General features: G+C 47.5%; 1 protein-coding gene across 2 annotated transcripts; it reads left to right on the forward strand.

The window, feature by feature from the left end:
• Positions 1-27,562, forward strand: Scimp (SLP adaptor and CSK interacting membrane protein). Of its 2 annotated transcripts, XM_052759147.1 has the most exons (5): positions 1-92; positions 16,340-16,463; positions 19,278-19,341; positions 22,197-22,270; positions 24,793-27,562. In XM_052759147.1, the coding sequence occupies exons 2-5, from the start codon at positions 16,352-16,354 to the stop codon at positions 24,987-24,989; spliced, it is 447 nt and encodes a 148-aa protein (XP_052615107.1). In that variant the 5' UTR covers positions 1-92; positions 16,340-16,351; the 3' UTR covers positions 24,990-27,562. The 2 variants fall into 2 exon arrangements, with proteins under 2 accessions (XP_052615107.1, XP_052615108.1); XM_052759148.1 differs by lacking the exon at positions 1-92 and having other exon boundaries at positions 16,288-16,463.

Genomic DNA, 27,562 nt, shown 5'->3' on the forward strand with positions numbered 1-27,562 from the left:
CGAGCAAGGCCTCACCCCAGCTGTGCTGAAGTACAGCCCTCAGTCCACTGCTGACGCCCCAGCTGCTTGCAGAAAACACCCCAGCAGTCCGGGTAAGTGCTCCAACTTCCCCAAGGACAACATCTTGTTTTGTCCACCCTAGTCATCTGTGCATGTTGGTGTTAGACATGTGGCCACACGAGCAACCTCTCAGGCAAGGGCTGAGGGACTGTCGCCTGAGGCTGTGGTACACGGTCAGTCGGGGGGGGGGGGGGGGCAATCTGCCACTGCTGCCAGGGTGCCCTCAGCCACCGCTTTACTTTCCCGGGGTGTGTGCCGGGGATGATAGTGTTTGCCTCTCAGGCTGATTAGCAGTTGAGAGCGAGATGTGTAAAGCGTGAGGCGTTATCACGGTCTGGGTAACAATGGTGAAATCTGGTATTCAGTTGTTAGAGGACCTTCATGGTACTGTGGCGGATGTGGCAAACTCAGACCGCATCTTGGTGCTCTTGAATGAAAGGATTGGAACACCATGGCTCCTGGTATGTTTGCCACTCAGTTTCTGGTGTTTGGGATTTTCAAGGCACCTGCCTAGCTTCAGAGGCCTCGGGACCCAGGTGTTAGTTAGGCTGGTGTGAGATCTTGACTGAGACATCTGCTTTTGGTTTCTGGAAAATTAATTTGTTTGTTTGTTTGTGGTTTTTTGGTTTTTCAAGACAGGGTTTCTCTGTGGAGCCTTGGCTGTCCTGGAACTTGCTTTGTAGACCAGGCTGGCCTCGTTGAACTCATAGAGATCCTCCTGCCTCTGCCTTCCGAGTGCTGTGATTAAAAGCATGTACCACCACACCTGGCCTGGAAAATTAATTTTGATGGAAACCTGGGCTCAACTTTCCCATGTCCTATTCCACTGCCTAGGGACATGTGTTCTCTATTTCTCTTTAATCTGACTGAGACTCTTAAAAAAGGATTTGTTTGTTTGTTTGTTTAGTTAGCTTTTTGAGACAACGTTTCTCTGTGTAGCATTGGCTGTCCTAGAACTAGCCTCTGTAGCCCTGGCTCTCCTGAAACTCACAGAGATCCACTTGCCTCTGCCTCCTGAATGCTGGGATTAAAGGCGTGCACTTTCAACATCCAGCAAAAGGATTTATTTTTAATGATGTGTGTGTGTGTGTGTGTGTGTGTGTGTGTGTGTGTGTGTGTGTGTGTGCAACAAAGGCATCAGACCCTATGCAGCTGGTGTTCCAGGTGCTTAATGTAGGTACTGGGAACCAAGCTCAGGTCCTCCAGAAGAGTAATACATACTTAATCACTGAGCCATGTCTGAAGGAGCATTGGGGTGGGCCTCGCTGCCAGATGCAGTGGCCACAGCCCTGTGCCAGAAGGCTAGGAAGGAAGAACACTGACCCCAGAAACTCCAGAGCAGTCTGAGAAGACAGTGAGTCCCCCGTTTATGAAAAGAAAATGGAGTTTGGAGAGACAGCTCAGATATTCAGAACACCAAAGTCCAACAGTTCCTGATTCTTTTTTTTAAAAAATAGACATTATTTTATTATCTGTGTATGGGTGTTTTTCATGCACATCTGTCTGTGTACCACCTACATACCTGGTGCCCTGGAGGCCTGATGAGGACATCAGATCCCTGAAACTGGAGTTACAGATGGTTGTGAGGCACCATGTGGTGCTGGGAGTTGAACCTGGGTCCTCTGGAAGAGCAGTCAGTGCTCTTAACCACTGAGCCATCTCTCTAGCTCCCCCCTCCAAAATCATTTTCTAATCCATGTATTATGCAGCTGACCATGAGGGATGATCAGTTTCCCCAGAAGTTTGTTAGGACAGAGTTCTGGCTCTTCCTCCCTTCTTCTCCCTCCCCTTTCCCCCCTCCCCCCTTCTCCCTACATTTCCCCTTTTCCTTCCTCTCTTTCTTCCCCTTCCTTTTTTCCTAGCAAATAGATATAGTTCCTAAGTGTAGGCAGACAAATTTGCTAGGCAAGCAATAAGCTATGATGGCTGAGGATGTATGAATAGAGTTGAGTTCTATGAGAAAGTAAGTCAGACTCCAGATTAATGTGCCGCCGTCCTGGTTTGATAAGTTATCACTCTGACAGACATGCTTGCAGAAGCACGACAGTGTGGCCAGCTGCCAGTCCAGTACTGGCCCCAAAGACCATGTTAACATGCGCAGGCATCACAGCTCGCCCATAACAAGTTTAGTTAATAAAGAAGATAACCATTCACAGTGCGTAAGTACCCTCCCTCGTTAGTTCTACGGGGCTTGCATTCTGACCTGGCATCATTTTCAATGGAACACTAACCAACATGTCGTCATTATATAGTGGGATAGCACGTGCAGGATACAGAATAAGGATATGATTCTAGTGTGTCCCCCTGCTTCAGTGAAGCAGAGTATAAACTTCTTCACAGGGTTCTCTGTTAAAACATTTTATAGCCAGGCTTTTCATCCCAGTGCAGAGAGGCAGAGGCAGGTGGACCTCTGTGAGTTCAGGGCCGGCTTCTTCTACATAGTGAGTTCCGGGACATCCAGGGCTCTGTCTCAACCCTCCACCAAAAAAGAGTCATTTTATAATTCTGTATATAAAACAATGTCAGTACATTCATTACAAGGAACTTGATCAATCCATTTACTTTAGTAAAATTCTGCAGGTTATTTTAAAGAGGCATGGGCTAGGGATGTAGTTCATGCCTCTTTAAGCCTAGGTTTAATTCTCAGCACTAAATCAACAAACAAACAAACAGAAAAGCTCACAGAAATTCACAAAGGAAACATCACCCACCAAGTGGCACAAAACAAATACATAAATATGTTTTACATAAGTATATATCTTCTTTAGCAACAGGTTTAATGGACATAAGGTATATTTAAATAGCAATATATAAATATGAACTTACTGAAAAACCATTGGCCCCACATACAGTGTTAACATGTGTGTGCATCATAGATACACCATAATAAATTTAATTGATGAAGAAGCTAAATTAGTCATGATACATAATTACAAATCACCAAAAATCTTTTGCTTGCTGTCCACATACTCCCCCCGAGACTCCCTACAGCCTGCACACCCTCCTTTACCTCAGAAAGCCTTTTCTTTATTAGGCTCGATGTCGGGTTCAGTCACCTTAACCTTCGCATCTCATACCCTATGCATATTAGACTCAAAATAATTCTTTTTTGCTCTTTAAAAAAATCAAGCCAGTTGTGGTGGCACTGGAGAGATGGAGGCAGACGAATCTCTGTAAGTTCGAGGCCAGCTTGATCTATAGAGAGACTATAGAGAGAACAGCCAGGGCTACATAGAGAGACCCCGTCTCAAACAAACAAACAAAACTCAAGTATCGTAACAGCTAAGCAGTCATGACTGCTCCTTCCAGACCAACAGCCTTTCCTCTCGTTGGAAGAACCCACACTTCTGAGAGCAGGATGTTGGGGACACTTCCAGGAGTTGCAGTGCCTAGACTTTCGAGAGGAATATTATTTGGAGTCCTCAGCAAGCTCTAGGAGCCTGATATTTTAGTTCAAGAACATCACCTTTGAGTAGCTTTGAATAATTTAAGACATTATTGGTGAACAACTCTTCACATAAAAATGGAAGTTATACATTGTATTCCATCTGACAGGAGAATTGAAGATTGACTCCAAAAAATGGTGTGCTCAAGACCCATCTGTTGTACCCTGAGGCCCTCTCAAAATCAGGCAGTGGGGTGGAGGGAAGGATTGGAGGGCAAGAGATGTCTGCGCCAGTATCCCCTGCATCTGTCTCTATGTCCCTCCTTCAAGCCGTCAGAATAAAAGGATTTCCAAGTTTGGGTATGGAGAGTTGACATTTTCTCCATTTTATTTCAGTTTTACTCTAACCTGTAAATTATGCATCTACAGGAAGTGCTTCCATTTTTATTGATTTTTGCATAATATCTAAATAAAAAACACAATGCTTGGTATGCAAATGCGGGCTCAAGAGAGCCAGCAGGCTCTTGTCCCTAGAGAGTTTCTGTATATGAGCCATGGGGCTGTCACCACCTGGAGGCCGACTGGTCAGTCAGTTCAGGACTCTTGAGCATCATTGCTTTAAGCTGACAGTAAGTCCCAAGCCAGAAGGCCGGGGAGAATGTAAGGACCCTTGCCAAGCAAAGGCTCAATAGAACACAGGAAGTGTGGGGGAGTGCTGAGGCTGTCGTGGTAGGCAGGGGCCCATTGGGATGGATCTTGGCCATGCTCACTGACCATGTTCATATTTCACTCTGCTTAACTGGGAAGGAACTACAGAAAGACAACAAGGGGTCATATTTATATGTGGCGGCCGACAGCGGCCCACATAGGTGAGAGGCGACAGCAAAATGGCCATTTGCACAGACAACTGGAACCTGGGCTGATGCACTGGAGTGGAGGGACAAGATGATGGATGGGAAGGCCAGGGAAGGAGGAGAGATATGGATGCTGAGGGGAGCAGAAAGATGGGGGGCTGAGCTTGCCTTTCTTCCACAGAAATGGAAGGCTATGGAATGAGTAGAGACACTGGACTCTTTTTGTAGCCCTGCCCTGTCCACACTCAATTTTTAGTTGCCATTAAGTATCCCCACAGCCATTTCCAGGACATATGTCAGCAAGGCGGTCAGGTAGGAATATGGACTCCTTGACCATCATCAGTGACAGCCTGACAGCTAGACAGGAACCAAGCAAGAACTGATCATGCTGAGAGGCTTGCATAGTACTTAGCTTCCTGTGCCTTTGAAATCAGGCCCAACCCTCATCCCCATGCCCTGCTTCAGAGCCTTCCAAAGCCCTTGCTAGCAAGTCTGGGGAGCCACGTAGGAGGAACCTCTTTCTTCCTAGTCAGCATGGGCTCACAACTTCTGTGGGTGACACTGTACTACACAGACTACTCATGTATGAACTGAGGCGCCTTCCTGGTTCCCATACCACCAAAACACATCTGCTCGGGAAAGCATTGGTAGATGCGGAGACCTTATCAAGGATTGGGTAGGAGACCACCAGAGGGCTGCGCCACTAGAGGGCTGCGCCACCAAGGGGTGCATCATCAGAGGGCTGTGCCACCAGAGGGCTGCGCCACCAGAGGGCTGCACGTGCATCCGTGAACAACTACAGACCAAATGCCGTGCAGCCCGGTCTTTGCACTTTTATCAGTGGCTTCTCCAGACTTTGAACCAGCAGCAGCTGGCTTGTGCTTGGCTTCTTCCTGTCCCATTTCTCATTTTTGTCCTTCTAGGCCCCAGCTCTTCGTTCCCCCTCTATAGCCCAGAGGAACCCAACACTCGCCAGTTCCTACCGGCAGCCCAGCTAATGCCGGTGAGGATTCTGTAGCCTCCCAGGGAACATGGTTGCCCTTCCCTGAAGGTAATTGCAATTCTAAGTAGAACTTTCTTGGTTTGCTCTCGAAAACGCCTGGGTCTAGTGATCCTCAGAGCTCTTTCGCATGCATCATCTCTCGGAAAAGTTCCAGAATCTGTATGGAGACGATAAGGGTCTTGTTCCAGACACAGACGCGGGTGCCCAGCAAGTTGGGAGAAAGAAGCCTGTTCCCTGGGTGTCCAACTGAAGACCTTTCGGGGCTTCACATTTCTGTGAATGTGGGTGACTTTTTACATTGCAAACTGTCTTCCTTCCTCCCTTCTTTCCTTCCTGCCTCTCCTTCTTTCTTCCTGTCAGTCTTCCTTCCTTTTTCCTGTCTTTTTCCTTCCTTCCCTCCATCCCCCTTCTGCCTCTCTGCCTTCCTCCATCCCTGCTTCCTTCCTTCCTTTTCCTCTCTTTCTTTCTTTCTTTCTTTCTTTCTTTCTTTCTTTCTTTCTTTCTTTCTTTCTTTCTTTCTTTCTTTCTTTCTTTCTTTCTTTCTTTCTTCTTTCACAGAGGGTCTCACTGCACCCTGGCTGGCTGGCTGGCCCAGAACTTGTTGTGTTGATTAAGCTGGCCTGTCACTCACAGAGAGATTCACATGCCTCTGCCTCCCAAGTGCTGAGACTAAAGTCGTGAGTCACCTGTCTCAGGAATTCCTGATAAAGGATGACGTATTGTCGCTGGCTCCCCAGAAATGCTTTCTGGAGATGAGCAAGCTGAGGCTGGGGTAGCAATTGTCCTTCCTTTCTTTCCTTTCTTGCTCACCCAACATGACCCTGTGGAATGTCTTGCTCAATCCTTTCCCCTAAAACCATTGCATCAGGCTCCTTGGGGTTCCTTAAAAATGTCTTAGGCAACTTGAGGAATGCAGAGCATGCAGGGTGCAGCTGGAACGCCCCTTCCCCGATGCTCACAATGGCCCCTTCCCCGACGCTCACAATGGCCCCTTCCCCGATGCTCACAATGGCCCCTTCTTCCCAATCAACTCCTACCCCAGTGGTGGGTAGCAGATGGAAGACAGGGGGGCTCACCTAAGGTCATGTGCCCTAAAGAGGTGGCTTGGGGATAATACTACACAGGACAGGAACTTGAGACCCTCAATCAAAATTTTATAGACTTCCCAAGCATGGATCTGACAGTTCACTGAACAAAGGCCAACAACCCTCAGGACGGGACTGCTGGTGGGAAAGAGATCAGTTTCATTCAAGGAGCGGTGTCGTCGAAGGTGAATGCGGTGGTCCTCCAATGCTTCATCCCCGGGAAGTTGGGTACGTGAGAAGAATTTCACGTGGAGAGTAGAGGAAGTATAGAGGGCAGCGGGCAGGGAGGCGACTGCAGGGCGGTCTTCATCGTTCAGGGCATGTGGTTCCTTTTCTATTCTTCTCTGGCTATAACGTTGCAACCTCCTACAGTTGGTTCCTATCATTCTCTAGACAGCTCCGTTTTCTACAGGTTAAACCTTGTAGTTGACTCACTTTCTGTTAGCTAATGGAGAGAAGGGAAAAAAATGAGAAGCATTACTCATTCTGGTGTGACCCAAGGTCACCATACGTTCTGGTTCTGTAGATCTAAATAAAGATTATTCATGAGCATCATCTTTCTTATTTATGGTGCTGGGAATCGATCTCTGAGCTTTTGCGTACGAGGCAGGCAATCTACCGTGGAGCCACATCCTCAGCCCCAGCAGTTATTGTCTGAATCATTTAGGTGTAGTTTATGTTTAGAATTTAGAGTGGCGGGCTAAGGGAAGAGAAGCAATCTTGCAAAGGAAGAAAGGGGCAGTAACTGCAAAGGGCGTCTCACAGCGGCATGGCCCCCAGGGATGTCCACCCACAGAGGAGACAAAGGCTGTCGTATCTTTCAGTCATTCATGCACCCACAGACGGGCATGCAGCATCTGCTGCGCCCTGGTGATCTAGACACCAGGAACTCACTGGTAAAGAGAGGAGCAAGGGCCCTGCCAGCATGGTGCTTACACACCAGTGTGGGAGACAGTGACCAAAGAGACACACAGTAGACAGGGAGAAGGTGCCGTCACCGTGCGACTGGGGAAAGTGTGTTTCATCCATCCATCATAGAATAGTGCGGGTCAGGGGTGTCTCTTCCTGCAGCCGAGGAGCACTCAGGGGGTTCAGGGAGGAGGGAAGGAATGCCGAAGAAGTAAGAAGGGACATGCAGGGTGGGAAAGCTGGGCTGGAAAGTGGTGGAGGACTTGGCTGCTCACTTGGGAGCACTGTCCTCAAAGCCTTGGTCTACCCCAGTACCCACGTTATTGACTTTGCTTCCTACTTTGGAGGAAATGGAAGTTTTTGGTGTGAGCTCCCAACGTCCTGTCCACATGCCCCATCTTTCCTCTGGTTCCATTCAGCATCCCTCCTCCCCTGACCCTTGTTCCAGTGTGAAAGCTCAACCTACTACTGACTGGTGACGGCCCGCCTCCATTCTGAGTCCTCTCCTCCTCTCCTGGAACCTTCACAGTCAATAGCAGACTGAAGTCTCGTTGTAAACAAACAGCACTCCCTGGGCCTCAGACACTTCCCTTCTTGAAATTCAGGGTTTCCTATTTTGTGAGAACACCTTCCCGCCTCCTCCTTGTTCCTGCAGCAACCTCTCCTCCTAAGTTCTTCCTCTTTCTGTCTTGATGCGTGGATTCCATCCCCCACCCCCACGGCCCCAGAGCCCCAGATGGACAGAATCTACAAACCTCTGAGACTTTCTAGGGCTGGATGGCGGGGGAGATTGGGAAGAGTGTGCATGAGTTCTGAACGCTGCAGCAGGACGTGTTTATGCATTCGGGAGTGGTCACAAAGCAAGGGGGACACAGAGGGCCTCCTGGGTCCACCTTATCCCCTAGAAACCACATTTCTACATCCTCATCACATCAGCTATAACTACCCTCCGAGGACCTGAGAGAGCCACGTCCTGGAAGGAAAACGAAGGCACCCGGGAGTTAGTTGTTCTTCCTTAATGTGGAGGCAAGTGAGTTTAAATGAAGAGGAAATAGAGAAAAAGTCAACATGGAGCCTTGCTGGTGAGAGGAAACCTGCTCATTGGTGGTCCCCTTCCAGGGACCATGACAAGGACACAGAGGTATCTGGGTTCGAGTCTTTCCAGTGCCTTTCATCACATCCAGCTCCTGCTGCCACCACCTATGGCGGCTCCAGAGAATAGGCAGCTGGTTCCTCCCTCGCACTAACTAGGAACCCTACAGACCAGCCCAGTGTGGGGCTCCTCACTGAGGTCAGAGAACCTCCTAGATGGCCTGTTGAATATGCTGATACAGATTCTCATACCAGATCCACAAGTCAGAATTGGAAGTGGAGTAGGTGTACAAGACCTCATAGTTAAATGCATCTTGCCCCAGGCAATCCAAAGTTTCTGAGACGCCTAGACTTAGTGGTCAAAAATTAAGACGACAAACTTGGTTTTGGTTTCTTCCCCCACCCCACCCTCCACTCATTTGCTCTTCAATCTTGTTAAGCTCTCCTAGGCCTTTACTTTCTAACTTGTAAAATGGGATAATAATGATGACTACTTAGTGTATGGAGCTATTATGAGGATTAAATGAGTTGGGGCATGTAGAGTAATTAAACTCATGGAAAGTTAGTACACAGTACATATGGCAGTTTTATTGTTCTCTCTGTTTCAGTTTTTTGTTTTTGTTTGTTTGTTTGTTTTTGAGACAGAGTCTCACTATGTCCTGGCTGTCCTGGAACTCGATATGTAGAGCAGGCTGGTCTTGAACTCACAGAGCCCCACCGGCCTCTGCCTCCCGAGTGTAAGGATCAAAGTCATGCGCCACCACACCCGGCTCCAGATGGGTGTTCTCAGTGTCTTCATACTGAGGTTCCCTCTGTGAACAAGAGGCTGCAGTGAGACCCCAAAGTCTTGCAAATATTGGAAAATTTTAGCCATGGTTCTGCTTTCGGTTCTGCTATGAAGAGAAGGAATTTGTGGGTTTCATGTCAAGGTGGCAGAGGAAACAGAGTGGGGAGTCTAGTGTCTGAGCTGGAATCTCAGGTTGCCAATTAGCAAGTGTCTTAACCTGAGTTCTGCTTCCTCTTCTGTGAAACGGAAATGCGGTCATCCCTCCAGTCATGGGTTCTACCTATGGAGTCTACCAACAGAGGACTGAAGATTTTCCAAAACACCAGGCGTCTCTGTGTTGAGCATGTACGCTCTTTGTTCCTCACCACTGTTCCCTCAGCAACAGTCCTTTCTACCCGCTCGGCCCCAGGCTGTGGCCGGGGTAAGATCCAGTTTCCAGGGCCTGCACCCCGCCCCCTGCATGTACACCCCACATACCTCCACAGAATACTTCTCCTGTCCGGAAGCACCTTAACCATTGAGCTAGCCTGGTGGCCTCAGGCGACTGGAAACGGAACGTGATTCTCTTGGGCTCCCTCTCTCAGCTCGACTCTCTCAGCAAGACAAATTACCCTGTTCTGTTGGGAAAGTGTCTCTCCACAGTCCATAGAGAAGGGGGTGAGTGCAGAGCACTCTCCACGGTGGGCACTGAACATTTGCTCTGGGAATTGCCACACCACCATGTCACAGCCACGGTGCTTCTCCTAAATCAGGATGTGTGGACTCCAACTGGCCTTTCTATGGTGACTTGAGACATTATTATCACTAGATAAAGGCCGTGTGACACAGAGAGAAAGCATTCTGACCTTTCTGGGTGACCTTGGGAAGGTCACTTCACCTTGGTCTTTGCTCCTCATCTGGGGAACAGGGTGAAGGTTGAGGATGAAGTGGGAGATGGGAATCTATTTCACAGACTCTCAGGGCCCCGGACCCACTAGAAACATGGATGGCAAATCTGATTGGTTTCATTTCTAAGAAAGGCTGGGAAGAACCCTCTGAGCAGCTCTGAAACGGTCCATGGTTTCACTTCCTGGTGACATCATTCTTCCTCTATCTTTCCCAAGCGTCTAGTGGAAATGCAATTCATTGAATTTTGAAACTGAAACAATGGCTTTTCATGGAAGCATCCTCCATGGTCGCCTCTCTCTATCCCCCCCCCCCACATTTTATCAGGGTGGATACAAATAGTTCAAAAGTCAGGTAGCTCAGAGGGTAGACCGGGACAGTGATGACCCCTGACCCCCCTTTCTCCTTTCACCCAGTCTTCCAGCACAACAGTTTTTAACCCTTGTCTTTCCATATCAATCTCTGTCGCTCTAAAGTGCAGGTGTGTGTGGCTTTTTGGAGAAACTTAATGAGAGAAAGAAAAAAAAAACAAAGAGAAAGAACAATGTAGAGTACAGACAGACAAAGAACCAAGAGACAAGCATTTGAAAAGGAGGGGAGAAAACAAAAAGAAAGGGAAAAAATTCTGTCTGTCTGTCGTCTGTCTATCCACTCATCCACCCACAGACCTTTTTGTATCTGGTTCCCCAAAGCTAGAGAAAGAATATTATTCCTGTTTGTCAAGACAGTGAGGACACTGCCTTCTGACGTGTGACCCCCTCGGAAGGCCAGTGTTCTCTTTGCTGTTGTTTTTTAACCTCCGTGGGCCCTGTAAACACAAACTTCACAGGCGTGTGCCAAGACGCACTTCCACTTTTCCTCTTCCTTTAGTTCTTCTTTCTCTGTTGTTCTCCTTTGTGCACCATGGAAAAGTGATCTACAGTAAAACTCACACACTGCGAGCCTAGGCGTGAATCAGGAAGTAGACGCTCCGGAGCCTAGGAGTAAATCTTCAGTGCCTCGATGTGGACAAATCGCAAAAGCCACATGGAATAAAAAAGTACAGAATATAGCCTGGCGGTGGTGGCGCACGCCTTTAATCCCAGCACTCGGGAGGCAGAGCCAGGTGGATCTCTGTGAGTTCGAGGCCAGCCTGGGCTACCAAGTGAGTTCCAGGAAAAGGCGCAAAGCTACACAGAGAAACCCTGTCTCGAAAAACCAAAAAAAAAAAAAAAAAAAAAGTACAGAATAAATTGTCCCAAAGAATGCTAGCAGTCCACAATTGATTTCCCCACCACATATAATGTTTTTTGGTGGAGGGAGACAGGCAAGCTTGCTTTCCAGCAGCCTAATTCTGCCTTGTTTCTCTGTGACTACTATTGCTCAAAAGTATCCATCTGAAATGGTGTCATGTGCATATGCATGATTCTCCACTGCCTGCACAGTGACACAGGAAGTTGAGTGTCATGTAACCAAGATGTCATAACATGTCCAAGGACCCCTACCTTAGTCTCCAACTTTCATAGTGCCCAGTCCATGGATGAAGACCCTGATCTCTCTCCAAAAGCTCCCTGAATTATTCAAGGCTAATTCCTCCGACAGCTCCTTCCCTACTCTCACTTGAAGTCTGGCATCTGCTGTTCACCCTGCCTGCTCACATGCCCTGCCTGCTCACATGCCCTGCCTGCTCACATGCCCTGCCTGCTCACATGCCCTGCCTGCTCACATGCCCTGCCTGGCTTGGGAAGCCACTGTGCATACGTCATTCCCATCCTCAGGCTCTGCTCATGCAAGGTTTTTTTGTTTGTTTTTTTTTTTTGGTTTTTTTTTTTTTTTTTTTTTTTTGGTTTTTTGAGACAGGGGTTCTCTGTGTAGCTTTGCGCCTTTCCTGGAACTCACTCTGTAGACCAAGCTGGCCTCGAACTCACAGAGATCCACCTGGCTCTGCCTCCTGATTGCTGGGATTAAAGGCATGCGCCACCACCGCCCGGCTTCTCATGCAAGGTTTTGGGGGTCGTGCATTTTACTGAAGGTTAGATGATAATAGGAAGTTACAATACAGTGTCAATACAAAAACAGCTCTCACCTCAAGGGAGTTGAGAGAGCTTGTTTATTCTAGAGCCAAATATGAATGACCACGGCCAAGAGGAATGATTTAGGTTACCTCCAATTCCACATTCCAATGTGCACACAGTCTTATGAAGCTTTCACAGTAACAGGACAAAGAAAGTCATAAATCAAGACTTGGTAAAATATTTATTTTTATCCTTTTTAAAAGGTTTACTTTGAGCCGGGCGGTGGTGGCGCACGCCTTTAATCCCAGCACTCGGGAGGCAGAGCCAGGCGGATCTCTGTGAGTTCGAGGCCAGCCTGGGCTACCAAGTGAGTTCCAGGACAGGCGCAAAGCTACACAGAGAAACCCTGTCTCGGAAAAAAAAAAAAAAAAAATTAAAAAAAAAAAAAAAAGGTTTACTTTGTTTTTACATATATGAATGTTTTGCCTGAATGTGTGTCTGTGCACATGAACTGTGCATGTGCAGTGCTCTCAGAGGCCAGAAGAGGGCGTCAGGTGCCCTGGAGCTGGAGTCACACATGGTTGTAAGCATCCATGAGGTTTCTGGAAATGAACTCAGGATCCTCTAGAAGAGCAGCGAGTGTTCTTCTTAACCACTGAGCCATCTCTCCAGCCCCTTTTTTGTTTGTTTGTTTGTTTGTTTGTCTGTTTGTTTGTTTTTCGAGACAGGGTTTCTCTGTGTAGCCCTGGCTGTCCCGGAACTCGCTCTGTAGACCAGGCTGGCCTCGAACTCCGAGATCCACCTGCCTCTGCCTCCTGAGTGCTGGGATTAAAGTTGTGTGCTGCCATCACCGCCTGGCTTCCAGCACCTATTTTTATCATTTTAAATTGTGTGTGTGTGTGTGTGTGTGTGTGTGTGTGTGTGTGTGTGTGTAAGACACCCCTGGAGATGATTGTGGGCTACTTGATGGGGGTGCTGGGAATTAAACTCAGGTCCTCTGGAAGAGCAGCAAATGCTCTTAACCCCGGATCATCTCTCTAGTCTCAAATCAAGACATTTAAAAAACACACTGGTGAGTTAAAAATCTCGTATAGATGGTCAGGCATTGTGGCATATACCTTTAATGCCAGCACACCGGAGGCAGAGGCAGGTGGATCTCTGTGAGTTCGAGGCCAGCCTGGGCTACAGAGTGAGTTCCAGGACAGCCAGGGCTATACAGAGAAGCCCTCTCTCAAAAAACAAACAAACAAACAAAAATCAGAGAGATGGGTTGCAACACCAGAAAAATCTCAACTATAGGCCTCAGATACTAGCTGATAGCATTCTTAGCCTTTTGATTGGTGGAAAACAGCGGTTTTTGTTAAGTTAATACAGTCTACCGGTCAGAATGTTAGTTCAACGTTATCTCTAGTCATAGGATGTTAGTTCCCATGGGGAGGTGGGCAAGGAATGGCTCTTTAGGGGCTAGTCATAGGCAAGATAAACTGTCACTAGGCTCTGGAACTACACACAAACTTCCAAGCTCTCCCTCCACTCCACTGACGTTTTAACCAGTCCATCAGCCTGTGCAAACACTGATTCTTTCCAGGACTTCTTGCTCACAGCAGCTCCAGGGTGGCTTTTAGAACTGACACATAACTCCTGTATAAATGCATGATCCTTTTCCACTGTGGGACTTTCTAACTATGGTGTGACTGGCTTTATTCTTGGCCTCGCCTCTGCAGCTAACCTGTTCTAAGGCTCTTCCCTAGTCAGTCTTTTTTGTTGTTGTCATTTTTTTTAATTGAAAATAGGTTCTTTTCTCATACCATATATCCTGATTATAGTTACCCCTCCCTCTGCTTCTCCAGGTTCCTCCTGCCTCCACTCTGGATCCACTCCCTTCCTCCCATAAAAACACTAAGATAGTAGCTATAATATGTGCACAGAGGACCTGCTGAAGACCCGTGTCGGCCCTGGGATTGTTGCTGCTGTCTCTGTGAGCTCATTAGTTGATCCAGAGGGCTGTGTTACCCTGGTGTCCTCCATCCCCTCTGATTCTCACACACCTTCCGCCTCCTCTTCCACAGGATTCCCTGAGCTCTGAGGGGAGGGGTTTGATGGAGACCTCCAATCTAGACTCTCTTTCTCATAATGTCTGGCTGTGGGTCTCTGGACCCACTCCCATCTGCTGCCGGAGGAAGCCTTTCTGACGATGACTGGATAAGGCACTGATCTCTGAGTACAGCAGAACATCATTAGGAGTTATTTTATTTTATTTTTTGTTTGTTTGTTTGTTTGACCAGTCGGGTTTGGTTTTACCCTAGGTCTTTGGACTCTTCTCTAGTCAGTCTTCAGACCCCCAAATTCCTGATATTTTTCCATGTGCATTAACTCAGCTGACTGTGTCTACAGCTTGCACCACGCCATGCTCAAAGAGACTTCGGGTCTTGGTTTGTTTTGTATCACTTCAACAGACTGGATGACAGAGAGAGAGAGAGAGAGAGAGAGAGAGGTTTACTTTGGCTCACGGTTAATTGAAAGATTAGAGGTAAACTGGGAATTCCAAGATTACATGGAGAGGGTCTCTCACTATTTCAACTCTTGACTGGAAGAGAACAGGTCTACAGAGTCCTGCAAGCTCCTTCACATAAAATAATGTCAATCCTTTCATGAGAATGGACCTTTCATGATCCAAATGTCTTTTATTAGGAGAGGGCTATTTGTGTGTAGCCAAGGCTGGCCCTCCATTTGAGTACTCAGGCTCTGGAGCTCTGGGATTACAGATGTGAACCACCACACCCAGCTCCAAATGCCTCTTAAAAATCTCACCATCGCCAGGCCTAGTCTACAAAGAGAGTTCCAGGACAGCCAGGACTGTTACACAGAGAAACCCCATCTCCTAAAACAAAACAAAAATCCCACCATCCTTGGGACTGGAGAAATGGTTTAGCCACTCTTCCAGAGGTTCAGGGTTGGATTCCCAGCACCCACGTGGCAGCTCACGACTGTCCAAAACTCCAATTCCAAGGGATCCAACACTCTCTTCTGGTTCCATGGACACCACATTTTTTTATTTAAAAAAAAAAAAATCTTACTACTTCTCAACACTGTGTCATGGTGACCAAGCCTCAGCATGAGATCTAGTGGAATAAGCCATATTCAAATCATAGCACCTATCAAGTTATTTTCCCCGAGCCCATCCTCAAAACAAACAACAGTGATAAAAAGTGTCTCTTGTCTTTGCAATATAAAGAACTGTAGCTGGGGATTGCTCTCAGTGGTACATCTCCCCTCTGCTGCGTCTTCTGTCCTCTATTTCTGGGGTGCCTAGTAGGTTCGTGACTTATAGCCAAACCTCACAAACCCCTATGAAGTAATTGGCAGCATCCGTCCCGTGTCACGGAAGGGGCGCAGTCTCAGAAGCCGTTAAGTGACTTGCCTGTGGCCTCCTAAGGCATTGTCTATAAGGTCTGACTACCTGGTTTCTCAGCAGGTTTCTCAGCAGCTGTGTCAGGAAGCATGGTAGATGACAGACCCACTCTGCAGGCTATAGGCGGACTTTTCTTCCTCGCCCACCAGTTTCCAAATAACGGAAATGGAGACTGAATATTAACTATAAATGCTCAGACAATAGCTCAGGCTTATTACTAACCAGCTCTTACAACTTAAATTAACCCTTGCTGGGTGGTGGTGGTGCACGCCTTTAATCCCAGCACTCGGGAGGCAGAGCCAGGCAGATCTCTGTGAGTTCGAGGCCAGCCTGGTCTACAGAATGAGATCCAGGACAGGCACCAAAACAACACAGAGAAACTCCATCTCGAAACCCCCTCCCCCCAAAAAATTAACCCATTTATATTAATCTACATTCTGCCACATGGCGTTACCTCTCTTTCATCTTGTACCTCCTGTTTCCTCTCCGTGTCTCGCTGGTGGCTCATCTGACTCCACCCTTCTTCTTCCCAGCATGCTCTCTGCCTCCAAAATCCTACCTAACTATCAGCCAGTCAGCTTTTTATTAGGGTGGTGGTAGCACATGCCTATAATCCGAGTATTTGGGAGGCAGAGGCAGGAGGATCTCTGAGAATTTGAAACCACCCTGGTCTACAGATCAAGTTCCGGGACAGCCAGGGCAACACAGAGAAACCCTGTCTCAGAGAGAGAGAGAGATAGAGAGAGAGAGAGAGAGAGAGAGAGAGAGAGAGAGAGAGAGAGAGAGAGAAACATATTTGCACAGTATACGGGATTATTCCACAGCAGCAGGCTTACCGCTCCTGCCTCATACCTCGGTCTCTATTCTTTTTAGGCTCCCACAGCAATGAGTTGGTGGAGGGACCATTTCTGGATCATCTTAGCTGTGGCCATCATCGTTGTCTCCTCGGTCCTGGGTCTCATCCTGTACTGTGTCTGCAGGAGGCAGTGTAGACAAGGTAATGATCTTACCTGGGCAGGTGGAGGTGGGGCAGGTGACGTCACTGCAGTGGAGCTCCAGATCTGCTGGGGTGGGGGGATGGGAGAAGGGAGGAGGGGAGGGGGTAGGGGAGGGGGGGTGGGCTGAGTTTAGATGGAGCATCATGCACTTTAAGTGTGGTTTCTAGCCATGCCACTAACTCTGTCCCTGGGCCTCAGTTTCTCATATGTGTGGTGAAGGGGAGGAGATTTATCTCCAAAAACCTTATCAGAGGATTTGGATAATAGCAGAGGCAGAGTCTGTTTCCAGGTACTGGGCTGGAACCCTGTTTCTGCCTGGCGCTGATGTCATCTTTTCTGTGTGGCAAGGAAGGGAACAAACAGAAGTCTGTGAAAGTCAACGCTCTTGAGCATGAAAACACAGATTCAATCTGTGATGAATGTGTTTTACCACCAAGGCTGACTTCTTTCTCTAAGACCTATTTCCTGCTATTATCTCCATCTTGACCACAAGGGTTTTTTTTAAAGATTTATTTATTTATTATGTACACAGAAGAGGGCACCAGATTTCATTACAGACGGTTGTGAGCCACCACGTGGGTACTGGGAATTGAACTCAGGACCTCTGGAAGAACAGTCGGTGCACTTAACCTCTGAGCCATCTCTCCAGCCCTTGACCAGAAGTTTGTGGCCTCCTCAGACAAAGTGACTGCTTGGAGATTAACACTAACTTTAGATTATCTATAAGTGGGTTTTCCAGTTTGCTGTTTATCTCCAGAAACATGAACCCCCAATCAGTGGTATGGTGGTCCCTTGAGATCCTTGCCCTTTAAAAGAAAACTAAAATGTGGCCTGAGCCAGGAGCATGCTGGGGATGGCATACAGTACCCAGGGTGCCCTGCGCCTCCCTAAGTGATCAGGGCACTGTCCTTCAGGGCACTGCTTAACTGAGTGCTGAAAATGCAAGGCTGCACCAGAAGCGAAATCAACTTGCCTTGGTTCCCACCCTCCTTTTTAGAGCCGAGAAAAAGCCCAGAGGGAGGCAGAGCCTTCGCAGAGGAGTTCCAGTTGTTTGTGGCAGAAATGGGATCAGATCTTCTGTGTCCTGGGTTCCCAGTTCGACCTTCTTTTCCCACTACCCCTTAAGTAATTAATTTTTAATTAAAAAGGGGGTATATTTAGTCTGAACTCTATCACTTTATACAATTAATAAAATTTTTAAAGAGTGTATTTGGAGCTCTTACACTCCATTGGCTGTCTTTAAAAAAAATTTTTTTTTGCTTCTTTGTTTTTTGAGACAGGGTCTCATATGGTCCAAACTGTGCTTGAACCCCTGACCCCCGTGCCTCTGCCTCCCAAGTGCTGAGATCTAAGGTGTGCCATGATGCCCAGTATATCCATTTTATTCTTGCAGGTCAGGGAGATGGCTCAGCGGGTAAAGGCATTTGCTGTTAAGCCTAAAATCTGAGTTTGATCCCCAGGACTCATGGCAAAAGGAAAGGAGGCCCTCTGACCTCCACACACATGTGGCATGAACATGTGTATGCACATACATAAATAACGAGCTAAAAAAAAACATTTGAACCTTTCATTCTCAGATATGAACAAAAACATGACCCTTGACAAAAACTTTATTTTATCCAGACTGACCCCTCTTTTTTTTAATTTTATTTTTTATTAAGAAAATTGTTTCATTCATTTTACACACCAATCAAAGATCCCCCTCTTCTCTCTTTCCACCCCCCAGCCTCCCCCTCCCAAACCACTCCCCCTCTTCCCCCACAAGAAGGCAAGGCCTCCCATGAGGAGGCACATCCAGTAGAGGCAAGTCCAAGCCCTTTCCCCTGCCTCAAGGCTGAGAGGTGTCCCATCTTAGGTAGTGGGTTCCAAAAAGCCTGCTCATGCACCAGGGGTGGATTCTGATCCTACCGCCAGGGGGCCCCCCAAGTAGATCAAGCTATACAACTGTCTTACCATGCAGAGGGCCTAGTCCTGGACTGACCCCTCTTAACAGTAGGTTATGGCAAAAAATAATATACACACTGCATTAGCCAGGGTTCTCTAGAGAGACAGAATTTAGAGAATGGATCTCTCTATGTGTATCTAGAGAAAGGGGATTTATTCGAATGACTTACAGGCTGTGGTTCAGCCAGTACAGCAATGGCTGACTATGAACAGAAAGTCCAAGAATCCAGTAGTTGTTCAGGCCACAAGGCTGGGTATCTCAGCTGGTCTTGCCAGTGAGGGCAAGAGCAAGCAGGAAAGAGAAAGAGGCTTCCTTCTTCCAGGTCCTTTATATAGGCTGCCACCAGAAGGTGTGACCCAGATTAGAGGTGGGTCTTCCCACCTCAAAGATCTAAGTTAGAAGTGGATCTTCATACTTCAAATGATTTAATTAAGCAAAAATACCTCACAGGTGGGCCCAGTCATTTTGGGTGTTTTAGTTAATTCCAGATGTAGTCAAGTTGGCTACCAAGAATAGCCATCTCACACACCCCACGTATCACAGCACAAACTATTCCCATTCCTTATTTCATTTCATCCTAACAGTTCCTGCCTATTCACACAACCTACCCAGTGCCAGCCATGACATGAAGCAATGCAGAAACAGCCCACGTGGCTGTTGCCACCCCTGGGTTGCTACCCAGGCTCTGTGGCTTCATGGCCGGGGTCCAAAGGCCACCTTCGTCACTTGCAAACTGTTTCTAAGTCTGTTACCTCTTGGCAGTTCCCCTCCAAATGTCCTGGATCTGCTTGCTTTCCAAGGGCTTCTAAATTCTGAAGTCACAACTTTCACTAATGTGCCCTAAATGAATATGGTTTTTCCCCCTTAGGCAAGAAATGGGCAATTGCCAAGTCCTCGAAACATAATGGAAGAGATGAAGAAAAGATGTATGAGTAAGTGGGGCAGACTCCTGCCCTTCAGCTTTGAGAACTGTCTGTTCACATGTCCCTTTCCTGTGGAGCTGGTGAGATGGACTCTCCATCTATGGGAGGAGGGAGGTCCGTGGCATTGTGGGTTCAGTGCACCTCTGGCATTCTGTTATCAGAGACTTCTTGAACATATATATTCTGACCGAGGTGAGGTTGCTGCTTAGGCTTTGTGTTCCAGACTCGGTAATGCTTCTTTCCTTTAAGCAGATTACAAATGTGATCCTCTGAAAAAGTTGTATACAGGCATAGCATTTGCTTCCCCCTTTAAGGATTTATTTTTATTTTATGTGTATGAGTGTTTTGCCTACATGTATGTCTATGCATTATGTGTATGCCTGATGCCTAAGAAGTCTGGCATCTGGTTTCCTAGAAACTGGAGTTATGGACAGCTGTAAGCCACCATGTGGGTGCTGGGAACAGAACCTGGATCCTCCAGCCCTGAGCGTCAGCTTGAATTCTGCCTTTTTGTGATGTGTTTGGGACTCTTTTACTGCTGTTTGTGTTGAGGTATCCCCAAGGCTACTCTTAGGAACAAGGATTCACAAGAGGGACTCATGGGACCTGGAAGTTTTCTCACTCACACAGTCTTTTGTTTGTTTGAGACAGGATTCTACTATCTATCTCTGGCTAGCCTGGAACTCCCTCTGTAGACCAGGCTAGCCTCAGACTCACAGAGACCCATCTTCCTCATTCTCCTAAGTGCTGGGATCAGAGGTGTGCGTCACCATGCCCAGCACAGCTACAGTTTAATACAGCAAAAAATAGATAAAATCAGCAGAAGAAAAAAAGTACGTAGGGAGGAGCCAAACACAAGCCTCCAGCTGGCCTTCCCTGCTAGTTCTGGGGACAGATCCCAGCAACCGTCTGTGTAAATATGTGTGTCAACACATGGGAAACATCACAGACCTGGGCAGCTCACCACAGACCCGGGCAGCTCATCACAGACCCGGGCAGCTCATCACAGAGCCGGGCAGCTCAGCTGAGCCTTGGTACATAGGTAGCATGATAGACAGCCCACGACTGACTTAAGCTATACAGTCTCCAGCCCCTCCAGGAGTCAGGGGCCCAGATGAACAGAAGCAGGCATCCTCCATAAATGGTATCATGAGCATAACTATCAGAAGTGGCCAAAGTTCCAAGTGTATAAACACAGTGATTATCAATGTGATATTCTCAAAGCTGAGAGGTGGTCACCCAGGAGCCAGTCAAGGGCCAGCCTTTGCCTATGCAAAAAGAAAAAAAGAAAAAGGAAAATCTACACTTTTCTAAATGGATTTTATTGGGGTTCAAGGAGACCTACAAATACAACCTCTCCTTGCCCAGTCTGATTCCGTTGATGAGTAGGTCAATCATGTATCACACAGCCAGGGGGCCAATTCCTTGCTGGTACTACAGTAAAAACTTCCCACAGAAGTGTGGTATTACTACAGAAAAATGTTTCCAGGAAGCTCACAGCTCGACAACTTCCCATGAACTGAGCAGACACAGACAACAGTGTCCAACTCAAGAATGGATCACATGAACACCATAGACACTTACTTTCTAAGACCTTCAGCCATGGTACCCCCAAATTCCTACTAGCCAAAAGGAATCAGCAAGGTGGTGTTGTTATTGTTGTTTATTTGTTTTGTGCTTTACATGAACTGGATAGCATACATTATTTTGCATCTTTTGCTCAGTTTTTTTTTTCCAGTACTAGGGGGTCAGTTCAATCCCAGAGCCTCACATATGACATGCCAGGCTCCACTATTGAGCTACAACCCCCGATCAATACTATTTGAGATTCATTGAGTGTGGTTATAGATTGTTCATTCTGCTTGCTGTGGAACATTCCACTGTAGGAGTAGGCTATGGCCAATCTGTCCCATCTACTGTGAGTGGGCATTTGGGTAGTATGGTGGTGAATTGTATGTAAGCTTCTGTCACTGTAATGAATGCTTGAGACGTTCAGCTTACAGCTTATAAAGAGAGGAGGTTTCTTTAGGCTCACAGCTCTCCAGTTTCTGGTCCATGATTGGTTGGTCCTATTGCTTTGGGCCTGTGGTGAGGCAATGCATCATGGTGGGGATGCACCAAAGAATAAACCTACTCATCTCATAGCCAGAGGTAAGAGGAGGGGTGGAGAGAGGTGGAAGGGACTTGGGGCCCACAGTCACCTTTGAACACAAGCTTCCAGTCACTTGAAAACTTCCCACTAAGCCCCAACTCTTAAAATTTTCACCACTTTCCAACAGTGCCAAGCTGGGCCCTTGGAGGCCATTTAGCATCTGTAACAGCAGGGCTGTTGTGAACAGCCCCACTTCAAACATTCCGGACACATCTGGTCACAGTGTTGACACTTAACATCAGGAGGAAGTACATCTGTCTGCCTTGCAAACTGAAATACACCTGATGTGTCTCGTTCACACAGGAGGGTGTGCTCGGGGCGCTAAGGACGATCTCTGCCCATTCCCTGGGCTACAGCAAATGATTTCTTTGGGGTGACAGAAATGGAATGCAGAATCTAGAAAGGGGAGGAAATGCTTCCAATTGGTAGGAATCCAGACTTGAATCTTCAGCCCGTTCACTCCCTTGATATCTTACAAAGCAACTAACAATAGGCTTGATTCAGACCAACTACTGACTCTCTTTCTCTCTCTCTGTGTGTGTGTGTGTGTCTGTCTGTCTGTCTGTCTATCTCTCTGTCTCTCTCTCACACTGTGTGTCTGTCTGTCTGTCTGTTTCTCTTTCTCTGTCTCTCTGTCTCTCTCTCTGTCTCTCTCTCTGTCTCTGTGTGTGTGTGTGTCTGTCTGTCTGTCTATCTCTTTCTCTTTCTCTAGGAATGTTGTTGATCCATCACCAGGGCAGTTACCTGCTCTGCCGCCCAGGAATTTGTCTTTTCCAGGAGACCCTGGTAAGTATATTTTACTGATAACAGTTTCATTCTGTGAAGGATACTGAATGTACGGAGGTATCTTGTTTAGCTAGCAAAATACTACAGGCTGGGTGGCTTCCACAGTGGAAAAACTATTTTTCGCAGTTGTGGAGACTGGGAGTCTGAGATAAAGGTGTTAGCTACTTTGGTATCTGGGGAGGGCTCTTCTTGGCTTGCAGAGTGTGGCTTTTTCTTTAACTTTAGTGTGTGTGTTCCTGTGCGTTCAGGTGCTCGAGAATCAATGTCAGTCACATGCACTTGAAAGCCAGAGGACAACCCTCAGCTGTGGTTCCTTGGGCACCCTCTACCTTTTTTAGAAAACAATCTTTTAGCTGGGCAGTAGAAATCCTTTAATCCCAGCACTCAGAAGCAGAAGCAGGGGGATTTCTGAGTTCAAGGCCAGCCTGGTCTACAGAGAGAGTTCTGGGCCAGCCAGAGCTACGCAGAGAAACCCTGTCTCAAAAAAACCAAGAAAAACAAAAACAAAAACAATCTTTCATTGATTGGAACTCACCGAACAGGGCCAGTGAGACCTAGGGATCTGCCCTGTGCACCCCTGTGCTGGGATTACCGATGTGCACCACCATGACAACCATACATGAAGATAGATAGATAGATAGATAGATAGATAGATAGATAGATAGATAGATAGATAGATAGAGATAAATGGATGATGGATAGGTGATAGATGACAGAGGATAGATAGGTGATAGATGATAGAGATAAACAGACAGACAGATATGGGTCCTGAGGATCAAACTTGGGTCCTCATGCTTGCAAGGCAAGTGCTTTGCAGACTGAACTGTCTCCCCAGTCCCTTTGTGTGTTTTGTTTTGTTTTGTTTTGATGCAGGGTCTCATGTAGCCCAGGTTGGCCTTAAACTCCCTTAGCAGCCAAGGATTAACTTGAACTCCTTAAACTTTCATTTCCCAAGTGTTATGGTTACAGGTGAGCCCCTCCCATTCCTGAATGCTCCCTGGTTCCCTTGGCTGGCTCCCTGTTAGACATGACCTCATTTAAACCCTCATAGCTCTGTGAAACTGATGGTGGTCATTGTCCCTTGGACAGTTGACAATGCCCAGGAAAGTTAAATGATTTACCCATGATCACAAAACTGACTATTAGCCGGGCGGTGGTGGCGCACGCCTTTAATCCCAGCACTCGGGAGGCAGAGCCAGGCCAGCCTGGTCTCCAAAGCGAGTTCCAGGAAAGGCGCAAAGCTACACAGAGAAACCCTGTCTCGAAAAACCAAAAAAAAAAAAAAAAAACAACTGACTACTGGAGTCTAAACGTGAACTCGTCCTACAGGAAATGGAATGGCAATGGTTTTTCAATTTCCTTGGAGAAATAAAATTATTTGGGCTTCTCATTATAGGTGTAGCTAAGCTGTTCATCAGTGTATTAGTCTATTTTCTGTTACTACGACAAAATACTTGAGGCTGGATAGCATTTTTAAAAAGAGGCTTATTTAGTTTGCGATTTTCGTGGCTGGGTGTTCAAACAGCATGGCGCTGGAAAGCTACATCACACGACAAACGTGGCATCATGGCAGGAGCCCGAGTGACAGCAGAAAATCTCTCACATGGGTAGGACAGGGTGGAGAGCAAAGGGAGGGACCCATACAGCTCCTCACTGGGCTCCATCTCTTAAAGGTCCTACCACCTTTTTTCCTTATTTTAGTTTTGTGTTCATATATGTTTGAGTATCTACCCACATGTGTACCACACGTACACATGTGTCCAGAGTCCAGAAGAGAGCACTGGATGCCCTGGGGCTGGAGTTAGAGGTGGATATGAGCCACCCGATATGGTTGCTGGGAACTGAACTCAGGCCCTCTGCAAAGCGGTAGGAGCTGTTAATGGCTGAGCTCCCCCACTCACACACACACCTTCTAATGTCACCACATCGGTGACCAAGTCTCCAACACAGGAACCTCAGGAGAATCATTCTCAAGTCACAGATGAGCAGCAGCAACCACTCTTGTTCCTGCTCTAGACCCATTCTGCAGTGATTCTATCTTTGAAAACAACTCCCCCCCAACACATACACACCCACCCACCCCATTTCCTTCCTTCTTAGCAGGCAGATTTGCATGTAAGCAATGGCAAACGGTCCTGGGGAGCAGCCCAGGGTACCGGAAGGGATGCACCAACAAGTCCATCAGATCCTTGTGATCTGGCATCTGTGGACACAACTGTGGTCACCTAGTAACTGGCTGTGGCCTGCTTCCTAAGTGTTTGCATCATAGTTTCTTTGAAGTGAGGCTCTTAAAGCAGAGATGTAGGAGTCAAGAGGTCTGCCCAGCATTTGTCATCCATGCATTTGGGCGATCCTGAGATGTCTGTCATGTCTGTGACTGGTTTTCTTCTGTGAAATGGGGAACTGGCCTCCCAGGAAGTGGGAAGATCTGTAACAGGCTCAAAGCTCATGTTGAGCCACTCGGTCAAGACTCCGTCAACACAGAGTAGCCTAGCATGTAATGACCTTTTTTTGTGCTTTAGCCCCACAGGAAGCGCCAAGCCAGCCACTGGCTTGGTACTCATCAGTGAGGAAAGTTAGGAACAAGAAGGTCTTTTCCATCTCGGGCTCCGAAAACGACTACGACGATGTTGAGATCCCATCAAGCACAGAAAACCAGCGCTCTAAAACAATCACGCCTTCCTGGCAAGCTGAAAGTGGCTTACCCAGCTCATTTTAGAGTAATCTAGAATGGTTGGACCGTAGCACAGGCACTTCCCAAACCCTAGAGGAAGCCGCATATGTGAGCGCTTACAAGAGAGGACAAGGACAGCTTGACATTCCCAATGCTCCAGGTGTTCCTGCTGCTCCAAAGGTCCCGATGCTCCAGATGTTCCTGCTGCTCCAGATGTTCCTGGTGTTTCTGATACTCCAGAAGCTCTGGCCTAAGACTCAGAGTGTCGAGCCCTTGCACTGCTGTGGAGGAAGGTTCCTTAGTGTGGACTACTGGGCCTGTGAGAATTGACTCATCTCTCCACATTCTCCTTTTGTTCCCCTGGTGAATGTGGTTCTGAGGAATCTTAAGTCTTGGTATTTGTGTGGAGCCTCCCAGCTACCATTGCTATCTGTCTAAGCCATGGCTTAGGGATGTCTGTCTCCCTCCTTGCAGGCCCCACCCACTCCTGCACCTCTTAGAGGCTGTGGCTTGTCATTCTAGCTGAGGGTTCTTGAGGTGCACAGGTCACCACACTCTGAGAGTCTGTAAGGAAAGGAAGTGCTTTCTGTTTTTGTGAAGCCACCCCACCCACTCACACTCCAACCCCCAGCACCTGTACAGAATGTGGACCAAACCCATCAAAGAGAATCGAGTTCTTACACAAGCTCATTTCCTGTGTTTTTAGACAGTGTTTTAACAATCAACACAGGACACAGGTGGCCTTCTGACTGGAGCCTCCAGCTGTCTTTTGCAGTGGGGTGTGCTGTCGGTGCCAGGAAAAGAAGGTTTCCCCAGGAAGAGTCTCAGACAGCGCCATCCAGCAAGCAGCAGCTTATTCAAGATGAGAGTTCGGGGCTTAGCATCCCTTTTGAACGTCCATTATTACATCTCCTAATCCGTTTTGCTCTCTCTCACAGCCCTGCCTTTCCTGGGGTGCTAGTATCTCTCATCTTCCTCTAGGCATTCCCGAGTGATGCCACCAGTATCTACAGGGCTCACAGCCTCCTCTACCCTAACGACTTCCCAACTGCAGGCTCCAGATGAGCACTCTCTTTACAGTTCCAGGCTGCACAGCCTGCAGGACACGTCCGTCTGATTATCTCACGGGACCCTCAAGTTCAGCACATCCCAAGGAGACCTGCTCCCAACCCCAAGCTTCTTGTGCTGGACAACTTTCTCCATCGCTGAGGGCAGAAACGAGCCTCCTTTCTCTTGTCCTTCATTGCCAACGTTCCCCAGCTCCTGCTGACTGTGCCTCAACCGGCTGAGTCTCCATCACCACTCTGAGGTCAGCCGTGGCCAGCACTTCCCAAAGAGAACTTTAGGAGTCTCTAATTGGTGTCCTGCCTCTGGTATCTCACGCCCCCAAACACAGATTGGTGGCTGGTGATCTTCTAAAGTGAGCGAGGGAACATTTCCTCCCATTGCTTAAACTTTACCCATTAGCCTCAGAAAGAGGCCAAAAACTCTTAAACCACTTACAAGACTTGTCAGGATTTTCTTATTGGCTAACTTTTCACTCACCACCTCCTGGCAACCTCCACCCTGCCCGGTGTTTTTCCTATACTTGAAAATGCCTTGGCTATGGTCTCTCTTGCCCTGGCTATGTGCAATATTCCTCCCCCACTTGACATCTTAGGCACCATTCCATCCTCACCACCCAGCACTTGGGCACAGTGCCATCCTCACTGTCCCAGATGGAGTGGCTGCCCTCGCAGGGGTTTTTGCCTCCTAACTCTAGCATCTGTAAGATCTGCTCAGGTGTCTTTCGGTTCCATTTGACCAAAGGTGATGTCAGAGAAGGTGGTGGGCTTTCCTGTTTCCCCTGTTCCTAGCACGCGGTGGATGGTCAATGAGTATGTTGGATGATCACCTGAATGAATGAATGAACTCCTCCAGGCGCTCAGGGTTTTCCTTGGCCCTATGGAAAGGTTTCTCTCTTTTACGTAATTGGCCAGTTACGGTCTCTTCTCCCTCTTCTGGGGGCTTGTCGAGGTTTAAACATAAAGTGCCCCCCCCACCGGCTCATGGGTTGACTATGTGTTTCCCAGGTGGGGGTGCTATTTTAGGAGGGTCTGGAAACGTTAGGAGGTGAGTTCTAGCTGAAGGAAGTGGTTTGCCGGGGTGTGTTGTTAAGGGCTCCTCTCTTGTCTGTCTCTCTCGCTCCTTCTACTTCCCAGCTACCCTGTGGTGAAGAAGCCTCTCCCACAGGCTCCCATGTCACGATGTTCTGCCTCACAACAGGCCCAGAAACACAAGCCAGGTGACCCTGGACTCAACTCTCTAAAATCATGAGCCAAAACTTTCTCCTTCAAGTTGGCCTCTCAAGCATCGGGGTCACAGTGATGGGAAAGTAACCAACCCAAGGCTCCTTAGGGTAGAACTCGCTAGGCTCATTTCTGTTTTTCTGGTGTCCAGAACAAATCCTGACACACAGAAGGCACTTAATAAATATATTTTTGAATGTTGAACACAATGAGGAAATGTAACAAACAGCTTAATTGCCAACAGAATAAAATAAAAAATTTGGACATTTATAAATTTTGTTGAGACTTTGAGCTGGGTACATGTCATAAGACTGTGTCTTCTACCTCCAG

Source organism: Peromyscus californicus, unplaced genomic scaffold (genome assembly GCF_007827085.1).
Source record: "Peromyscus californicus insignis strain IS unplaced genomic scaffold, ASM782708v3 Scaffold_3__1_contigs__length_106647218, whole genome shotgun sequence".
In the NCBI taxonomy this organism is placed as follows: Eukaryota; Metazoa; Chordata; class Mammalia; order Rodentia; family Cricetidae; genus Peromyscus; species Peromyscus californicus.

Excerpts from the sequence above, each read along its gene's own strand:
- Scimp (XM_052759147.1), top strand. The coding sequence starts at position 16,352 with ATGAGTTGGTGGAGGGACCATTTCTGGATCATCTTAGCTGTGGCCATC. Across the intron at positions 16,464-19,277 it reads CAGGAGGCAGTGTAGACAAG|GCAAGAAATGGGCAATTGCC; the intron begins GTAATGATCTTA and ends TTTCCCCCTTAG. Across the intron at positions 19,342-22,196 it reads GATGAAGAAAAGATGTATGA|GAATGTTGTTGATCCATCAC; the intron begins GTAAGTGGGGCA and ends CTCTTTCTCTAG.